This window comes from Leiobunum rupestre, chromosome 10 (genome assembly GCF_980474605.1).
Source record: "Leiobunum rupestre chromosome 10, qqLeiRupe1.1.hap1, whole genome shotgun sequence".
NCBI classification, from domain to species: domain Eukaryota; kingdom Metazoa; phylum Arthropoda; class Arachnida; order Opiliones; family Sclerosomatidae; genus Leiobunum; species Leiobunum rupestre.
Window position 1 is genome coordinate 45,195,966 of NC_143393.1, and position 21,051 is coordinate 45,217,016.

Consider the following 21,051-nt stretch of genomic DNA (forward strand, 5'->3'; position numbering starts at 1 on the left):
ATATAAATATCGAGATTCTCCAATTTCAATTTATTTTAGCTATGGCAATGTTCCTTAAAAGTAAGCGTGGAGGTGTAAAGTTAGTAATCGATAACCATGAATACGTTAAAGAAAGGAAACTAGGAGACAAGACGTATTTGCAATGTCACAGGAAAGAAGTGTGTAAAGCCAGAGTGCATACTGTGGGCGGCAATGTAGTCAAACAAATTAACGGACATTCGCATTTGGCATCAGTCTCACAAGTTGAAGCCAAGTTTGCCTATGAAGAAATGAAGTTCAAAGCAACAACAACCAGCAGCGTTCGTCTTGATGAATAACAAGACCAAGTCATCGTACGTCAATGTCATCTCCGCCATCAAAGAACATTGTCCTGATATCAGATTAAAGTCAGTTATGACCGACTTTGAGATGGCTTCTATAAAGGCGGTTCAAGAAGTATATCTTCAAGTCGATATCCGTTGCTGCTTAAATGTATACAATAATTTTTTATATTTTTATTCATTATTATGCATTTTAATTTATTATAATTATTATTCATTTATTTGCACCGAAACGACCTACGCACCGAAACAGCCGGCACCGAAACGACCAACGCACCGTAACAGCTACACCGAAATAGCCGGCAGTGAAAGTGCCCACACCAGAATAACCTTAACGGACTACGTATACCAAACACCTGTGACGAGCGTTGAAGATTTACGACAAAGAATCATCGAAGCATGTCGCCGGGTGACTCCAGAAATGGTTCGGGGAGCATTTCGCAATATGCAACATCGTGCATATTTGTGCATTGCATCAGAAGGTGGCATTTTTGAAAACATTTTGTAGAAGTTATTAAAAAACATAAGTCACTTGGGCTAATTATTATTTGTTTATTTTTCGAAATCTTATAACTGAAATGCATGTTACCTACAATTCGTTAAAGGCTATTGCCAGCAATTACAACTTGTTTTTCCCCCGACCTCCAAACTCAGTGAAAAATAGGTCTTTTTTAACCGAACCAAAATTATTTTTACAATTTCGACTATGCCCTACAACTTTTCTATTGAAACATTTTGCGTGACGCCTACCGGTGAAAAAATAAATTTTCCTAAACGGCACAAAATCCTTCGATTTTTCTGAAATTTAGTATTGAAAGCCTTCCATACCTAACAAATAAACCCTGAAAATTTCCGAACCCTAGCATAAATACAGTTTGAGAAAAATGGCCTCTTCGAGCAAATTGAGACACCCTGTATATAATTGAAGGTAATTTAATGCTCTACAACCCTATGGCCGGCATTTGTTTTTTTGGGTGCATCGTTGAAGGGTTATCCGGTCAAAAAGAGCAAAAAATGTGAGGCAAAAATTTAATTTTTTTTTAAATTACTGACTTTCAAGAGCGGATATCTCGAAAACTATACAAGATATCAAAATACGTGACTGCGTAAAAGCTGTAGCAAATTTAATCAGCTTTCATTTTGTGAACATTGGTTATGTCGCTAGGACACATAGTTTCCGAGATACAACCCGAAAAATGGGAACAACTCGTGAAAATTCCCGTAATTTTGCACGACTATTCATATTCGAGGCCAATATATTTTGCATTTCATTATCCAGTAAATTGTAATAAGTTTCCTGGGGGGGAATAATTGGTTTATGATCTTGAGATATTGGCCGACACTGGACGCGGGAACTAAAATATTTTTTTTTTCTCATTTTATCCTTTATTGAATAAATTGGCAATTAACGGAACGGCAGATCCTAGGAGTGCTGGAATAAAAAAACTGTTGCCCTTTTGAATGAGAAGTATCTTTTGTCCAGAAGACATAGCGAAAATATCCTTTTGATTCGAGAAAAGAAAACATTCTTGGAAAATTCCTTAGTGGGGCATTAATATAATTTAAAGAGTCTACAAAACGAATGTCTACCCCTTTAATGTATATAGTAAGGATTTTTGCCCCATCGTAAATAACTTATTTAACAACTCGATTAATTGATTTTGAAATAATAAACATAGCCCACAATTTAAAATCGCTTGATGCTATCAGGATGACATTTGTAAATTTCGACCTAATCGTTTTTCGTTTCCTTTTTCCCTCATTAAGTTAAATTGTCTCCAACTAGAATATAAAATTTAAAAAAATAAAAACGCAACGATATCTTTCGAAAATTATTGTTTCAACCGGTTGTTCGGAATTTCTGCGTGTGCCACGAGCAAGCCGGGCTTATGAATATCCTGTTCAATTATTGTTTCGATATCGAAATATATATCCGATCGAGGTTTACATTTAAAAGTTGAATGTTTTACATTATGATGATTGGGAGGATGTTAAATTTTACAAGACTTGCATGCTGTTTCACATTTCTGAGTTTTTGATGTTTCAAATTGAATGAAACATTTTTTACATCTATGAAAAAGCTTGCAAGTTCCATTTTCAAGATGAAAATTGTAACACAATCCTTGTTTTAAATACCTATTACACACTTTACAACGAACTTAACGCATTGTAACCCGGCCACCTGAATTAAAAGGCTTCAAAAGTCGCTTGACGACCTAGGCCTAAGGTGGTGCCTTGGGTATTAGCCTAGAATAAAAAACTTTTTCAGTCTATGCAGGAAGCAACTCCACCCCAACTATCGAGTAAATATTTAGCTAGGTGAACATGGGCGCCAATTTTTACAAGTAGAATTTTATCTTCGGAAGCTGGAAACCCTTCAAAATATATTTGAAATTTTTCTGCCGGGTCAATTTTAATTATTTGATAGTTGAGGGATAAAGGTCTGAAATTAAGCAATATCCCCAATTTTTACAGCTCATTGGACAATTCCTACATCGTCATGCAATTGTTAAGCGGCTTTAGTTTGTAATTTACTACGAAACGATGTCAAGACGGGATATTATTTCAGAACCTTTGTTAATGGAAAATTACGTTTTTTGAATTCCGCAATCTCACATAGTTTTTGTCCCACCACGATAGCTCGGTCAACACATAGATAATCTCTATTGTTTATTTAGTAGAAGTTTGCTTTATATTTTAAAAAAGCGTCAAGATCGACAATGTCTCGGTCTCTTAACGCTAGAAAGTTTCTTCCTAATCTATGGGAACACACTAGATCTGATCCTTGTAAACAATAGCATCACTACCATAGGGTTAGACTAACCCCCACTTGTCCCGGCTGACCCTTGTCACTCACCACTATTGGTCAGGTACCACGGAGCGATCGCTATCACGCTATAAAGAGTTTGCTGTACCAGTCAAGGGACGTAGATGAGTGCGTTCTCATTCTCAACTTTCCCAGAATTCAGGCCTACCTTCAGGTTATTTTAGCATTGGAACCCTTAGCATTAGATTTTGGAAAAGCCCTCCGCTTTTTCCATACAAGCATTCGAGAAAACATCCTCTGCTCCAAGGATCGATCGGGGGCCAGCTGAACTTTACTGAATTCTAAGACTTGATTAGTCTTCAACTTAGGAGGTGCTTTTAGTATGACCGGTCGAGATTCGTGGCTATCCAAACAAATGAGTACCGGATTCTCCTTTCTTTCTGTGCTTCTGCCAAAGCGCGTGCTGCGTTTGACGGAAAAAGGGAAAGTCTCCTCTAGTTCCAGATTCTTCCTTAGCCAGTTTTCTGCCCCAACGGGGTCTCGATCGAGAAACGGTTTGAAAGAATTTTTGAATTGGCTCCAAAATTCGTCTGTTGCGGACGTCACCCAGATGAGATCCCATTGATTTTCAATAGGATCTCATCTCAGTGACGTCACGATGTTCGTTAGCAACGAAGTTACCAACCTTAGCCCTTAGCAACCACAGCGTATCGAGGCAACCTTTTAGAGCCTAAAATTTACTAACCTTGTTCAGCCCCTTCTGGCGTGTCCATGTCATTGAAATCTCATAGGTAACAAGAATGCTGCCGTGTAACTGGTAGACGATTGCCAGATGTCAGCCAATCAGAGCTCAGAGTGTTTCTGCCAAGAATTTAATGTCACCAGAGAGAATGACGTCACCTATCTCCCGCGATAGTAGCGGAACCAAGGAGGATTATTATCCTCCTTGGCGGAACCACTCTACGGCCTCTCATTGGCTGAAGGTTCAAAACGAACTGGCGACAAGCTCGGCCGTAGGCGGCAGCATTCTAGTTACCTATGATCCATGTCGTCAAATATGTCATATGTTGGAGCACGGCCAACTTTGACACTCGCGCAATAGCGGCCAACTCATTCGTTGAAATTCCATGAACAAGGATTTTCCCGCTATAAACCATGCTATAAACTATTGGCGTTCAGCGCCACGCTCGTTTTTATATTGGCTTCAATGCAAAAACTATTCTAAAAATAATTTTCCGTTATGGGCGCTCAACGCCGAGAGATATTTTTGTTCTCTCATAGAAACTTCAACGAATGAGCAGGCCACTATGGCGCGAGTTGGCCGTGGTTGGAGTGACCAGACTGGTGTTAAAGCCAAATAAATATCGAATATTTATATAAAAAAATATTCCGCTATCAGTTACTGATTTCCTTATACTTGCATCGCTGATTTAGCTTGCCATCTTTTCTTCCTTTGAAAAAAAAATTGAATTTTCAACTTTAAAATCTGGGTAAGCTTTGAATAAAATTATTGACGAAGTCTTCAGTAAGTTGAAATTACCTAAGCCTTTGTTTCAAAATATTGGCGGCAAATGGCAAATGCTTAGTAACGACATGGATATTAATACACTAAACTCCGGTTTATACTTTCCAGCTCCTACCTGCTAGCGTTAAATAATAATAATAAATATAGATGCACTGATATTTTGGCCTTTATTTCTAATATAGGGATTGGCTTAAGCAAAGCCGATATTGGCCGATTCCGGTAGTAGAAAAATATTTTCAGGAAAAACTTAAAAATAAGAAAATTATCGATTAACTAACTTTGGAAAATATTTTAGTTGATTGGCCACGCCACGTATGACAGACATAAGAAGCTTGATCGTACCTTTTTTAGGTGTGGGGGATTAAGAGTGTAAACAAATAAATAAAGCAGGAAATATGTATCTAGTAAAATTAAAAAATTAGAATAAAATGGTGCACTGAACAGTCTTTTACAATGATTTTATCATATACACTAGACCCCGACGCCGCGTTATTTTCGTCGGCGGCGGCGAGCGGGTTCGTTTTAGGCGGCGGCGCGAACGGCGTACGCCGATTTTTTTGGCGGTGGTGGCGTTTACTTCAAATACATCGGCGGCGGCGGCGTGACCAGGCGTTTATATATATAATTTTTTTATTACTAAAAAACCACCTACCTGCTCCTCGTTTAATTTATTCCTAGCATATTATGATTAAGACAAATATTTATTGAAATTATTTCAATAAATATACCATATCTGAAACATCGTGTAACTAAATACTACTATCTTAGTAGTTAATACAAAATATCAGGTACATCACGTACATTATAGTACAAAATATATCACAGTCTCAACTGATTAGGAACTATACTTTCTTATTAAGAAAGGCCTTTACAATATGAAAGTTACTGTGTATAAATAACGTTTTATTAACTTTTGAGGGGTTTAGACTAGATCGCTTTGCACTGACTAAAATTCCTGCTGCTGAATAAGCCCTTTCCGAAGGAGAACTTGTTGCAGGAACATTTAATATGAAGGAAGCTACTTTAGCTAAATTAGTATACATTTTCCCATGAATTTTCCACCACCGAACTGGATCTTCTACTTCGTCTTTCGTTTCCAAGTACTTCCTTATTTCAGTTTCAATATTCATTGGTTCAATCGTTCTTATGTGCTTTTTTTTAATCCACTTCTGGTTGGCTTCCACGAAGGTTCCTTTTCTACATGTAAATTACTTTTATCCAGGTTCTGAAAAGGAAAACAAATTAAGATTAATATTCCCAGTTTCCATTACTTTTTAGGCTTTTTCTCACATTTGTTTCTGAAGTTAAGTCAATTTCATCTCTGGAAATATTTATCGAGTATTTTTCCAGCAAGCGTTTTAGAAAAGAGTCTTTGGTTTCAAATTGATTTTCTAAAACTTTCTGAATTAGGGGCAAGTTTATAGTTCCAGGGTCAAGTAAAGATGCCCGTAAGTTTTCATCATTATAAGGTATACGCTTATCCAGATTCCTTAATAACACTTCACTGGCTCTGTACATGAAATCTGATTCTACTTTTTAACCTCAAAAATATTTAAGTTGTAATTACAAATTTATTTTCTCAATATATTTATTAGTAAAGAATTTGACCTACATTTCCTCTACTTCTGCTTTAAAAAGTAACAACATATTTAAAGTTGGATATGCACTTCCGCTCAAAACTTCGGTAGCTTTCTTAAATATTCCGAGAAGATCTTTGAGATTACCCAAAAGCTCCAATGAAGATGAAGACATAATCATTTCGTAGGACTGCAGTTTTTCCAAAAATCGCTTCAAAGTTTCTGAAAATTACATTTATATCATATACTTTCCAAAGTATAAATAATTAAATTTTTACCATTATTTTTGAGAAAACTTTCTACCATTACAAGAATAGTATTTCATCTCGTGCTTACGTCCCGCTTTAATGAATAATAATCTTTTTTGTTAGATATAACTTTTTCAACAGTATCAGACTTGGCATTTGGAGTTGGAGCAGAGTAATCATGGTCAGTTGTTAAGCTTATAGATCTTTCTTCAGCGAGTAATATTTCCTCTAAAAAGAAAACCTAATTAGAGTATTTTAAAGAACAAAATCAAACAATTAAAATTATTACCCAAACTTTCATGTTCCTCCAAAATTTGAAAAAACTGTTCACATCTTTGTTCTTGAGTTTCTTTTTTTATTTGATTTTGTTTGTAAACCAAAGTTCTGTGAGTGTCTCTCATTTTCTTTAAAATGAAGTTTACATCATCTTCTTAATTGCTTTGTTTTTTAATTAATCTGTTGTAATTAGATTATGTATTCCATGTGCACAGCAAGGGAGCCGTGTAACCTTCAGAAGTTTGCAAGCTTTTACTACGTTACTACCACAATCTGTAACTACCACCAATGTTTTATCTTTCAATTCAAATTCTGAAACTACATTTTCAAAATTCTTCTTAATTTCCTCCGCTGTGTGTGGATGGGAAAAATATGAAGTCCGCAAAGAAATTTCTTTAGTTTAAAATGAATTTTTGTCCATCCAGTGCAAAGTGTATGTTATATAAGATATTCTTCTATAGGTATCGGTCCAACAATCAAACTTTATAGCTACAACCTCTGAAGTTTCCTTGACCATGGATTTCACTGCTTTTAGAGTGAAGTCGTATATATCTGTTAATCCCGTCTGAGCGATTGTTCTATGGCTAGGGAGTTTTTCCTCTTCCTTGAGTATACCATAGTTCCTAAAGAAGTCTTCAATGGCATGTGAAACAACTTTGTGAAATGGAATTAAGTCTCTCGAAAACCAAATTGTTAGTTCTCTAACCAGTTGAAATTTTCTTTCTGAGATAGTTTTCTGTTTGTTCTTATCCAACTTTTTTGAAGACAAAGAAATAAAAAGTTATTTTCTCATTCTTCTTGACTTCAAGAGGACATAGATATATTGTGGCAATCTTTCAAGTGTCGTATCAAATTTCCTGTGCTACTAAATGTAAACCAAATGAATTTTACTTTTTATAAATGAGATTAGAAAAATTAATCCTTATTCCTAGTTCCCTACCTAGTAGACTTTTTTTTATTCCACACAAAGATCACAATACAGAAATTTTGAATCAATCGTTTGCCATATCCCATCTCCATAACGTTGGAACTGCCAAAATAATTCCACGCTTCACTACTGCTGATTGCAGAACTTTTTAAACTTGCCATGCTCCAAATCATCATCTCTAATTATATGACTCATTATCCTTTTAATGAAGTTAAAAAAATCTAAGGTTTAATAACTATCGCACCTCGTGGATTCAAATCTTAAGCCTTGACCCTAACTTAATAATGCACATTCTCTCTGAACGCACTAAAAATACCGAGGTCGCAGGCCGACCTTTGACGAATAGCTAGTAGCTGCAATGCTAGGAGGCTGCGAGACAAGCCCGCGAAAGACACACAACCGGGTTATAGAAAGGACAAGATTTTCGTTGAAAACGACCAAAACCATGTGGCAGCCCTTTTTACACATTTAATCGGCGGCCGCGGCGCGCCGACTATAATTTGAAAACGGCGGCGGCGTTGTAAAATAATCGGCGGCGGCGGCACGCCGGCGCGTACTTCGACGACCTCGGGGTCTAATATACACTACTATTATGATAGATAACTTGGTTATTGGATAACTCTTTCAGACAAGTCTGATTTACAAAGAGGTCCAAATAAATTTAATTAACCTTGTCCACCTTTGTCACTGAACTAATTAGTTAACAGATAATATGGTGAAGATTTTGTGTTGAAATCAATTTTTTTTTCAGGTTATTGAAATGGCTGAACAACTATGTAATACCAAAATATTTTGATCTTGAAAACCCGGTAATATTCCACATACCTGAAAACATTAGAGATGCTTTCCTAGATTATTTGAGTAAATTGGATATTGACTCTTTTTTAAAAGTTCACGCTCAAGATCTATTTGATCTTATTACTAAATTTGGGAACTTAATTTTTTTTTAATTCACGTGGAGCAACAAAAGAATATAATCGTAGGTTCTTTTTACTCACCCAAGTCATTGACAATTTTAACGATAGTAATAGTAATCAATTAGACAGTGAATATTGTAATAATTTTATTTCACATCCAAAAATAGTAGACTTGATGAATGGTTTTCTAATTGAATCGGAAAATCTGGTATATAGTGATTTTGAGTTTGCAGAAATAGAAACTAAATTAACTAAGATATTACCACCCTCACCTGTAAATATATCTCCAATTACTCTAGAAACTGAAGAACAAATTAAAGAAAGCACAAATTTAAAGGAAATGATGGAATCGCATATTCAATCTCCAAGATACGTGACAATGGCGTCTCCAGTTCATCAAAAGCAACACCCAAACAAACACATAAAACTAAGAAGGAAATTAAAAATGATATATCTGAATCAACCAGTGATGGTGACAGTGTTAGTGATGAAGAAAAGACAAATATTTCCATTGGTAAAAAGGGAATGCCCTTTCGAACTGGAGTGCCAACTTAAGAAATAGAGATGCTATTGGTCTCGATAGAAAAGAATGAATTTGTTGGGCCACTATTCCACACACCACGCCCTAAGAATATTAAAGTACGTGGTGGGGACATGTTTGCTTTTTGTGGCCCCAGAGATGAAATTAATGATGTAAAATGTGACAGAGTAAAATTAATATCTACAAAAGGAAATCTGAAAAAGGAAGACCTTGGGAAAAATATTTCTAAGAAAAAAATTAACACAGTGAAGCAACAATACTTTTATGAGCGCAAGGTGCCAGGATTTCAGAAAAGAATGTATGTGCTGACCCATCCCTCAAATGAATCAAAAGTTGGAGTCATAGCCCACTATTTTGGTAAAGAAAAGCTAGTGCCACGTGCACCTCATGAAAATGCCAAAAAAACTAAACGGCCATTTTGCAGGTCTACGTCCACAGTGAAAGATTTAGTCAAAGCAAAAGTTAAAAATGACCGACCTATTAAAGTTTATTCTGCGGCTCAAACAGAAACTTCTAACCAAATTAATCAATAGCAGTTCAAAGAAAACGAAGTTAAGGTGCAATATAACAATGTTGAAGACATTTCAACTAGAAATGTTATCTTTAATATCATAGCATAACATAAAGGGTCCCTTAAAGAAGTCATTAGATACATTTCACTTTCTGGTCGAGTAACAGTCATTTGGGCGGTTCCTGAAGCCTTAACTTTGGGCAAACGTTTACTGAAAGATTCTTTTGAGAATAAAACCTTGAAACAAATCATTACCTATGACACAACTTTTGATGTTGGGACTATTTTTGGTCCATAGTAGTAGTTAGAAACACTGACCTCTGTTGAAATCCTATTTTTCCAGTTTTATTTAATCTGCATGAAAAAAGGTACAAGGTTTATCACTCCTTTTTCTGGAAGCGATTCGTTGTTCCATTGCTAGAGTATGACAAATGTGACAGATAGAGAGAAAGGAATTGTTGATGCAATTTTAAATAGTTGTGAAAATGCGGAGAAAAATTTACGTTTTTGCCATAATCACATTCGACAAAATTTAAAACGTTATCTTGCCAAGCTTAAAGCTAATGTAAGGGAGAAGATGGTTTACGATGAGTTCCTTAGAGATATAATTAAGTGTGAAACTGATGAAGAGTTTGAGAATATGTACGTTGGCTTCAAAAGAAATTGGTCGAAAGACTTTGTGGACTACATGGATTCGCATCTCAAGAATGACTTAAGAACTAGAACAATCAGGAAAACTACAAAACAATTTGCCGCTTTTGACGATAAAATAATGTCAGTAACCAGCAATCAGGCTGAGAGTTCCAACAGTCAGCTTAAAAGGTGCTTACCTCCAACTAAGAAAGGAATTAAAAAGGATGTGATTGTGACTCGTACAATCTACGAGACCTATACATTCCTTAAAGAAAGTAATCGAAGCCATGAGCATTTTGGAACTTACACCCCAAAAATTAAAGTTCAAAAAGCTCAATTAAAATTGTAACTTCCTTCTTACGCTTATTTGTCTTATGAAGAATTAGTGGGTGAAATACTTAGAGAGTGTTCGCCTAATGTTGTCTCTGATAAGCCTTTAGATTCTGTTCAGTTTTTGGCTTCTTTAATAGTTCATAACAATTATATCAGCAATATGCCAAAAATGCAAGTGTATGTTGTTAAAAATGCGTTGGATGATAAGAAACACGTCGTAAATGTACGCGAAAATAGATGTCCATGCAATTTAGTACAATGCGAACATCTAGTAGCTGTTCAAATGCAAATATTGGATAATGAAAAGAAATCTAAGATTAAAAAAAAATGGTCGCAGTATGACATTTCTACTCAAAGAAACTCATCGTTCAGGCCGACGCAAGCCGAGAAGGGATGAAGTAGACTACAATTTAACAGGCGGTGTCAATCAACAAAATTAAATTTCCATAATAAAAAGAGATGGAAAGGTTATTTTCTTGGATGAGAATTCTGACTCGCCAGAAATGATGAATCAAAAATATAAATGGTTCGAGTGACTTTGATGATGATTTTGGAATGATTAATACTGACAAAAACCTTAACTCGCCAGATAAGTCTAACAATGACGTTGTGGTAAACATTACGTTTGCGGATAAAATATCAACATCAACCGCCATTTCTACCAAAAGACTTAGTGAGAGTGACAAGAAAGTTCCCAATCCCAAAAAGACCAAGTACGATAATGAAGAAAATGCAATCGCATCCAGATGCAAGGATATTCAATGGAGAGTAGATTTTGATGGCTCTAATTTAGTTGCGAATGAAGATTTTGAAATAGACTTCACTACGAAAATGTTAAAGAATAATCAACCTATAAGTAATATTGCCATTGAATTCGCAATGGATATTCTAATTCGTAGACTTGGTTTTAAGGATAGGATTCTCCGGGTACATTATGAAACATTTCTAAGGCTGCTTTCAGCAATAAGAGCAGTTGAATCTAAGGTGCAATATAAAAGCACACAAATACTGAGTTACATATACTTTTACTGTTATAATTACCTTAGAGATAATCAAGTGGCAAATAAGGATCTTTTAGTTGTCTTGGTGCCTTTATCTCCTGGATATGGTTTACACGCAGTGCATTGGTTGCTTGGTTTAATTTATTTCAAAGAAAATAAATTTTTTATTATGGATGGAATGCGAATGGATCCAAACAGTATAAAGAATCATTTTAAAACTCTGATGTGTTTGACAATGCTTTCTTGTGATATAGTCAAAATACCTCTTGAAGCGAGCGAATGGACATGCGCCTCTAGTAATGACAGCCCAAAGCAATTAAGGAACTCAAATGATTGTGGCCTATTTGTAATATATTATTTATTGGGTATTTTAAGATTCCAAAGAACTGAAATTCCTATGACCTCTTCAATTGGTAGTAAGTGGCTGCTGTATATCTTGAACCACTTATCTGGAAGAAATGATTAAAAAATTTATTCAATCCAATTCAAGTAGAGTAAGAGTAAACCGCATCAATATATCACTGAAGTTAATAAAAGGGTTTTTGAACTTACAGAAATGAAAAATATCACGTACAATTATCTCCCCATTGAATGCCAAACAAGCAAATGGATGGATCCTAACGTGAAATCAAAATAATAGCTTCATTGTGGGCCATAGGTAAAAACAAAATGTCTTTGGAATAAAATTTCTAAACCATATTATTTATTTTTTTACGTGTAGAAATTGGTAGCATCATTTATGCAGAAAAATATAGACAAGATACACAATATTCTTCACGTAAGTGATTACAATTCCCTAAATAGTTTGAAAATCGACTAGAGTTGGAGCAATCTATTTCTTACAGAAGCCTTCAAATTAGTAATCCCTTTGTCTACAGTCCCGTTTTCCCAGTACCCATTTTCCCTATTTATTTAGATAATATTGTATATTTTATCGCAAAACGTTTTCCATTTTGTAATATGTTTTGCTTTATGCCACTAAAGGGACTTGGCAACCCTGTATGTATGGGTATTGTTAGGGACCTGGCAGCCTCGTATGTACGGGTACGGGGAGTTTTAGTTTTAGTTCTAAGCAAGAGTCTGAAAATAAAAGTTCTTGTTTGTCTGAGCTGCGGTGTCTCGAATAATAAAATAGTTAGAACACTACATTTTGGCGACGGATATTGGTGGAATTTTGACTGGTCTTGGATTTCTTCGTACTCTCTTCATTATGGCGTCGATGAATCTTCCCGTCTTTTGACCCTTATCACGACTCGTCGTCGGTGGCCTTACGGTGGACAAAATGGCTGACTCGGTTCGAGATTTTTCTAGAAGCTATGAATATCAAAGAAGATAGCCGAAAACGGGCAATGCTCCTTCACTTTGGTGGCGACGAGGTATTTGAAATATTTTCTACTTTGTCGGGAACTGGCACCAAATATGCCGAGGCTGTTACGAAACTAACGGATTATTTTGCTCCGAAGAAAAACGTTGAATACGAAGTTTATATGTTCCGGCAAGCTAAGCAAATACCTACAGAATCGTTAGATGATTTTCACACTCGGCTCAGAAAATTATCCGCCTTTTGTGACTTCGCAGACGTCGGAAAAGAAATAAAATCCCAAATTATTCAGGGTACTACTATGAATCGCCTTCGCAAAAACGCCCTGAGGGATCCTACACTTACACTGGATCAGCTGCTAGATACAGGCCGGCTATATGAATCGTCCGACAAACAAGCTTCTGAAATGGTGGGAAAAGCGAGCAAAGAAGAGGGCCGCGTGGAAAAAGTAAATGCGGTAAGGCCTAAGAAATCTAGCAACTACAATTCGAGAACCGAAAATACCAAACAAGCCGGCGGACGAGAGTAATTCTCGCAAATGTTACAGCTGTGGATTCGACTGGCCGCACAGAGAGAAATGCCCAGCAAAGGGAAAGACATGCTCAAGTTGCAATAAAAAGGATCATTTTTCTCGATGCTGTAAAGATAAAAAAGCTAAAGACACTACAATACTACGAAACGTCAAGGTCGACGGGTATACAGGTTCAAGTGAAGAATCGGATGTAGCCAATCTTTTCAGTGTGGAGTTTCAAAGTCCGGAGTCACCAAAGACTGAGATCAAGGTCAATGGGAAATGGTTAAACATGACTATCGATTCGGGTGCAACGGTGAATGTCGTAAGTGCGGATACTCACAAGAAGTTAAATTTGCCAGTTTTGAAGCAATCAAAGGTGCGATTGAAGCCTTACGGTTCCGACCGCCTATTACCTGTTTTGGGAAGATGCAAGGTGTGGTTGGAAAAGGGAACCCGTAGGGTGGAAAACTATCTCTACGTTGTACAATGCAAGAGTAATCCATTACTAGGATATAAAACAGCAGAAGAGCTTGGAGTCATTCGAATAATAGAGCAGGTGGAAAATCAAGAGGCTAAAGAAGATTCTGGATCCGAGTGGAAGATTAAATACCCAAAGTTATTCGATGGTGTGGGAAAGTTGAAAGGGTATCAAGCTCGTTTACATATTGACGAATCAGTGCGGGGGAAAATTCAACCACATAGAAGAGTTCCATTTTGCCATACGACAGAAAGTTAAGAAAGAGTTGGAAAAACTCGAAGAAGCTGACATTATTGAAAAGGTTAGTGGACCAACTCCGTGGGTTTCACCGATCGTAGTAGCGCCAAAGCCTAATGACCCAGAAGCCATTAGAATGTGTGTAGATATGCGTGTAGCAAATAACGCCATTAAACGGGAAAGGCAAATAACTCCAACCGCGGAAGACATTTTTAGTGCCGTTAATGGCGCGGTCATGTTCTCGAAGATAGATCTTAATATGGGATATCACCAAATTTAATTGGACGAAAAATCACGAGTGATTACTACGCACTATGTTCCGAAACGCCCAAAAAACGGCTAAAATTCCCCATAGAATATTTAAAAAACCTTTTTGCATATTATGAATCAGTGTAAAATCAGATTTCACCCACAGAAATTTCTATTCTCTGCGACCCCTGGCGGCGAAACTGGCCCCCCTGGCGGAATATCACAACAACACTTATCACAATCTATAGTTTGCCATCGGGCTAGTCATTTTTAAAATTTTCTGAATTTTTCCACTGCCCAATTTGTTGCCGCCACCGTAAGAAAAGTGAAAAACCCCATTTTCGTCCATGTTGGTAGAGGTTTTTCTCAAAAACCCGCAGGTACCTTTTCAAAAGTTTAACGACGTCTCCTAGTACAATACCCCAACATTACGTTGTAATTACTTTCACGCGTTGATCTCCGCGCATTTTAAAGAAAAATTCGTTTGAAATTTAAAAAGAATTTTTCTAAAATAGCCCAAAAACCGCCAAAGTTTTGGGCTAGCTTTGGCTGAAAAAAAATAAGTTAGTTTTTTACTTAGTTAGCTTTATTCAGTTTTATTTTTCCATGTTACAATGTAAAGAGTAAGACTAACGCCTTATTTGCATATACAGGGTCTTTTTTTTTGCTCGGAAAAGTGTTTTTTTTCAAAAACTATTTATAGTACCGATTTCAAATTTGGAAGGTCAATTCTCTATACCGGGGGACATCAGTTTGAGAAATTTGAGCGTTTTCGGTAATGTTTTTCACCAATTTTGAAAAATTATTTTTCGACCACTAGGTGCGAGATAAAAAATTTCTATTATAAAGTTGTAGGCCGTCATCGAAAACCCTTAAAAATTGTTCACTCGACGAAAAACAATTTATTTATCAGTGAAAATTCGAGCTTGAAAAATTTACAAGTTGGTGAAGCCAAATTACGATTGTTTGAAACGATAATTGAAAAGGGAACAAGTCTAATACAAACGTAGTAGAGTTTTCACACTTGAAAAAATGTACACTGTTGGTTTTTAAATGCAGATATTTTATTCACATAAATTTTTACAAAACATTTTCAATAATATCACCATTGGCTGCAACACAGGTTTGTGCGCGGACAATTAAGTTCTCAAACGCTTTCTCTACCATTTCTGGTGTGACGTCTCGGCAAGCACTGATTATTCGTCTAATGAGTTCCTCCCTAGTTTCAATGGGCGTGGCGTATACCTTTGCTTTAACGAATCCCCAGAGAAAATAATCCAGCGGTGTTAGGTCAGGTGACCTTGCTGGCCAATGCACTGGACCATTTCTCCCTATCCACCTTTCAGGAAACTCGTTGTTGAGGTGCTCAGTTACTTGCCGGGAAAAATGCGGAGGGGCGCCATCTTGCTGAAACCACAACTGACGTCTTTCAGCCAATGGAAGGTCGTCGATTGCGTCACTCAGTTCGTTCTGTAGAAAATGTAAATACCTTTGGCCGTTGAGGTTCGTCGGCAGGAAAAAGGGACCAATCAAACGGTTTCCAACAAGTCCAACCCAAACATTGACCCGTTCAAATTGAACCTGGTGATGATATTCAAAACCCCAATGTGGGTTGATGTCAGACCAAAGATGGCTGTTTTGATGATTAAAGGGCCCATCTCTAGAAAATGACGCTTCGTCGGAGAACAAAACATGGCGCAAAAATTGTCTATCTTCTTGGACAGCATTTAGTAACCAGTTGCTAAATGCATAACGTCTTTGATGGTCTCCGTCAATTAGTCCTTGGTGGAGCGTAGCTCTGTATGGGTGATAGCGATTCTTACGAAGAATTTTCCACACACGATTTGCAGAAAAACCCAAATCAGCAGCGGCGTTAGCGCAACTGTGACGAGGATATGCCACAAAGTACGCGAGTACATTGTTCTCTAAGTCTAAATCCGGTTGACCCAATCCGCGAAACCTAGGTTGCAAGTTACCAAATTGATTGAAATCGTGAATTGCTCGTCTTACTGTATTTACAGATGGTGCTCCATTTGGATGTCTTTCTGCGAAGAATTCAGTCACTCTTCTAAGGTTTTGCGCTGCTTCTCCATAGTAAATGGCAACTATCTCGGTACGCTCAGCTACTGAATAACGAGGCATTGTTCGAAATATTATCAAACACTGATAATAATCTCCCAAAGTTTTCCTTTAAATACCCAATGCATGTTTAGGATTGACCTATAGCCTCGTGTTTTTTAAATCCGGTCGTTTTTTTAACCAAAGTTTCAACTGGATTAGGTAATTCGGTTTCAATTATCGTTTCAAACAATCCTAATTTGGCTTCACCAACTTGTAAATTTTTCAAGCTCGAATTTTCACTGATAAATAAATTGTTTTTCGTCGAGTGAACAATTTTTAAGGGTTTTCGATGACGGCCTACAACTTTATAATAGAAATTTTTTATCTCGCACCTAGTGGTCGAAAAATAATTTTTCAAAATTGGTGAAAAACATTACCGAAAACGCTCAAATTTCTCAAACTGATGTCCCCCGGTATAGAGAATTGACCTTCCAAATTTGAAATCGGTACTATAAATAGTTTTTGAAAAAAAACACTTTTCCGAGCAAAAAAAAAGACCCTGTATATTCTTAATTATCGAGTTCCATTTCATCTTCTATTTCTAATATAATATTATTCAATGTGTTTCTAGTGAAGTCTTCAAGGAATTGGTCCTCGTCAGAGATATCAGTTGAAGAAAATAGATTGTTTGGAAATGGCGGTTCGTCGGGTTCTTTAAGTAATTCTAGCGCGGCTTTCGGAAGTTGAATGGCGCTTCGTTTTTCTAGCCTCTTTTGTAATGAATAGTTGGAGCCCGATGGCAAACTACAGATTGTGATAAGTGTTGTTGCGATATTCTGCCAGGGGTCGCAGAGAATAGAAATTTCTGTGGGTGAAATCTGATTTTACACTGATTCATAATATGCAAAACGTTTTTTTAAATATTCTATGGGGAATTTTAGCCGTTTTTTGGGCGTTTCGGAACATAGTGCTACGTTCACTACACATATGGGCCTAAGGCGATACAAGCGACTATTCTTCGGAATTTCATCCGCTGCTGAACTATTTCAACACATCATAGCGGAAGTAATTTCGGGCATTCCTGGCGTCCTGAATGCGAGTGATGACATTCTTGTTCATGGGAAATCAGTTGAAGACCATGACCTTTCACTTCACGCACTATTAAAAAGACTAGAGGACTCTGGATTAACAGTCAATGAGAAAAAGTGTCAATTTGGAAAAACGGTCCTTCTCTTCTACGGATTTTTACTTACTGATAAAGGTGTTTCGGTGGATCCAGCCAAAATCAAAGCGTTTACCTAGCTCCAAGCTCAGTCAACGGTAGAAGAAGTACATAGTCTTCTCGGAATGATTCAGTACTGTGGACGCTTTATTCCAAATTTGGCAACCATCACGTTCCCATTGCGCCAACTACTGAAGAAGGGTTCGAAAATGGCGTGGACACCATCGCACCAGAAAGCGTTCGACACTCTCAAGGTGGTACTGGCTGAAGACAGACAGCTTGCCTATTTCAATCCAGAACTAACGACCAATTTAGTGGTTGATGCCAGTCCGGTGGGACTTGGAGCTATTTTAAGCCAGGAAGGAAAAAACGGTGACATCAAGATCGTCGCATACGCGAGTAAAGCGTTATCTGAGGTTGAAAGACGATACTCTCAAATTGAGCGGGAGTTATTAGCAGTCACTTGGGGAATGGAACACTTTCATCTTTTCGTGTATGGCACCAAATTCACCGTTTACACCGATCACCAACCTCTAATACCAATTTTGATGAAACCTCACTTGCGTATTTCGGCAAGACTAGAGCACAGCAATACAATTTTAATGTCGTTTATCAGAAAGGGAAAGACAATCCATCTGACTATCTTTCTCGACATCCGCTACATACAAAAGACATCGATGACTTAGAGGAGTACGTCAATTTTGTAGTTAAACAGGCAACACCTCGAGCCCTGACCAATGAGGAGTTAGTCAAAGCTACATTGAATGACGTTACCTTAACTGCAATTAAAACAGCACTGGAATGCAATAAGAAGAGTGAAAAAGACTGGCATCAGGACACTCTGAGACCATTCAAACCTATTCGACATGAGCTTTCGGTACACAAGTCAGGAATTGTCTTGAGGGGAACTCGTATTATCATACCCGAAGCTCTGAAAACGAGGTGCCTTGAACTCGCTCACGTTGGTCATCAAGGTGTAGTAAAGACAAAAGCCTTGTTAAGAGAGAAAGTCTGGTTTCCTGGAATAGATGACAACGTGGAAAACCTAGTCAAAAATTGCCTCGCATGCCAGTCGACGGTCAAAGAAGTCAAGAATGTCCCACTGGAAATGACTCTAATGCCCGAAAGGATATGGCAAAATCTTACATTGGATTTCGCTGGACCCTTTCCGGACGGGAAATATCTAATGGTTCTCATAGATGAACACTCAAGATATCCAGTGGTACACACCATAGCTTCACTCACGTGCTCCGTTGTCATCGAAAAGCTGGCAACAACGTTTGCTTTGTTTGGATTTCCAGAACGTTTAAAAACGGACAATGGACCACCGTTCAATACAAATGAATTTACAAATAGCCTAAAAGACTTAGGGTGCTATCACCATAAAGTTACGAAATTGTGGCCCCAAGCAAACGGTGAAGTCGAAAGATTTATGCGCACACTGAACAAATTTGTTCAAATCGCCAATTTGCAAGATCAATCGTGGTGCAAAGAGCTTCGGTTGTTTTTGATATCGTACAGAAGTACACCGCATACTACTACTGGTAAATCTCCGGGTGAAATACTCTTCGGAAGAAAAATGAAAACCTGGTTCCCGGACACGGTAGTTTTGCGGCCGAATGACGAGTTTGTTGTTCGAGAAAGGGATCGTGTCCAGAAAGAGAAAATGAAGGAGTACGCGGACGAGATGAGACATTCGAAGCCGAACAGTTTGCAAATCGGTGACTGGGTAATTGTTCGTCAAGCTAAACGAAACAAGCTCACTTCGTATTATGATCCACAGCGCTACCGAGTGTCTGAGATTAAAGGTTCTTGGGTGAAAGCGATTAGACACGGTTATACTATAGAACGCAATTGTTCGTTTTTCAAGAAACTGTCCCCAGAGGCAGCACAAAAATGGATACAGGTGAACGAGTACGACGATGAGTACTCAACCACTAACGATCAACACGACGTACCAGAACACCCTGGTGTTGACGTTCCGCATGAAGTTCGACCGGGAGTTGACCGAGACCACCCAGCACTCGTGTTACGACGACAGCTACCAGCTAGAATCACTAGAGGTAAACTACCGGATCGGTTCCATGACTTTGAAATGAGCCAACAATAATAAAGGCCCATGCCTTCAGCCCAAAAAACTCTTTGGTGTCTTAAATGTTTATTGTATAATTCGTTGATTTTAAAACTTATTGTAAAACATTTCAATTTGAATGTTAGTCAAAAAAAACAATGGACTAAATTTAGTTTATTACTCGAAGATCTATTTGATCCGAGTTTCGCGTTGCTCGAAGACCTATCGGTACGAGTTATTAGTAAGTTTTTAATTTTCTTCAAATTTGTTTAGGATTTAGCTATATTATCCCTTTTAATTATGGACTTATCTACTTTTTCGCGTATTTTATCATCCTTCTCATAGTCCATAGGTGGTTTCTTCTAACTTACTTTCTAGTCTCAAACTTTCATTGGTGTAATTTCATTAATTAAAAATTATTCTTCAACAGTTGGTTTTTGAGAAATATGATAGTGCCTTGTTGTCTGCTTCAACAGTTCAATTACGAATACAAATCGGCTTGGAAAGTGTTGAAACTACTCCAGAGGGAGGATAAGAAAACCCTGCACTTTCTCCAGCTAACCAGTGTCAAATATCATGATGGTTCAACGCCTGGATTTACGAATGACATTAACAATGTCCCTGGATTTCCAATATGCAGTTATACAAGTGTTCAGAGATTTTTGACACCAAAAACTGAACGTTTTTGCATGGTTCAACAGTTGAGTTCACCAAGATAATAATCATAGAAGCAATTCAATTCGTACCATACTAAATGTATAGGTTACACATAATTGTTTAAAAAAAAATGTAACCAAATAACTTTGTTATTTACAGTGATGTTTTTTAGGTTTCTGAAAACTGTGTTAAAGGTACATTATCACCCAGTTTCTGAGCTAGAACATAGTCTAAATTTTCGATTTTTTTGGGCATCGTAACGTGTCGCCTCCCCAAAAATGGTGGCGAAAATTCGCACTTTTAGAGTCTAAGTCAGGGCGAAATGTCAGCATATAGAAAACTACGGCTGAAGGATGAGCGTAGGCTTACTCTCCTCTAGAAAAAATGTAGTCGCGGACAACCAGATGTGAATCCCCCCAAAAAGAGTGTCTGGGCGCGTCCATGCTGACTTTACCCTCTTAACCCCCTGGAACCAAAAACCCGAGCTAAGCCCCCCCCCCTACCGGTGGTCCCGACTAACGGGCGGCCAAAAATAGGGGTTGAAAAGACCGTAAAAAAGAGTTTATAGATAGGCTTGTAAAGGCGGAAAAAACATTTTTTCCAACCCACGTAGGCTATTAAAATAAAATGAAAAATTAAAAAGGAAACATTTTTGCGTTATGTC

General features: G+C 37.4%; 1 protein-coding gene across 1 annotated transcript; it reads left to right on the plus strand.

Moving 5' to 3' along the window:
• The first annotated feature begins 12,893 nt into the window (after positions 1 to 12,893).
• On the plus strand, positions 12,894 to 14,407 carry LOC149926034 (uncharacterized). The gene is made up of 3 exons (XM_090161844.1): positions 12,894 to 13,346; positions 13,411 to 14,088; positions 14,141 to 14,407. The coding sequence occupies exons 1-3, from the start codon at positions 12,894 to 12,896 to the stop codon at positions 14,405 to 14,407; spliced, it is 1,398 nt and encodes a 465-aa protein (XP_090017970.1).
• The last annotated feature ends 6,644 nt before the right edge of the window (positions 14,408 to 21,051 follow it).

What these genes read in the sequence shown, in the direction of transcription:
- LOC149926034 (XM_090161844.1), top strand. Translation starts at nt 12,894, where the DNA reads ATGAATATCAAAGAAGATAGCCGAAAACGGGCAATGCTCCTTCACTTT. An exon ending in AAGAGGGCCGCGTGGAAAAA is followed by an intron (nt 13,347 to 13,410) that starts GTAAATGCGGTA and finishes ATACCAAACAAG; the next exon opens with CCGGCGGACGAGAGTAATTC. An exon ending in GTTTACATATTGACGAATCA is followed by an intron (nt 14,089 to 14,140) that starts GTGCGGGGGAAA and finishes GCCATACGACAG; the next exon opens with AAAGTTAAGAAAGAGTTGGA.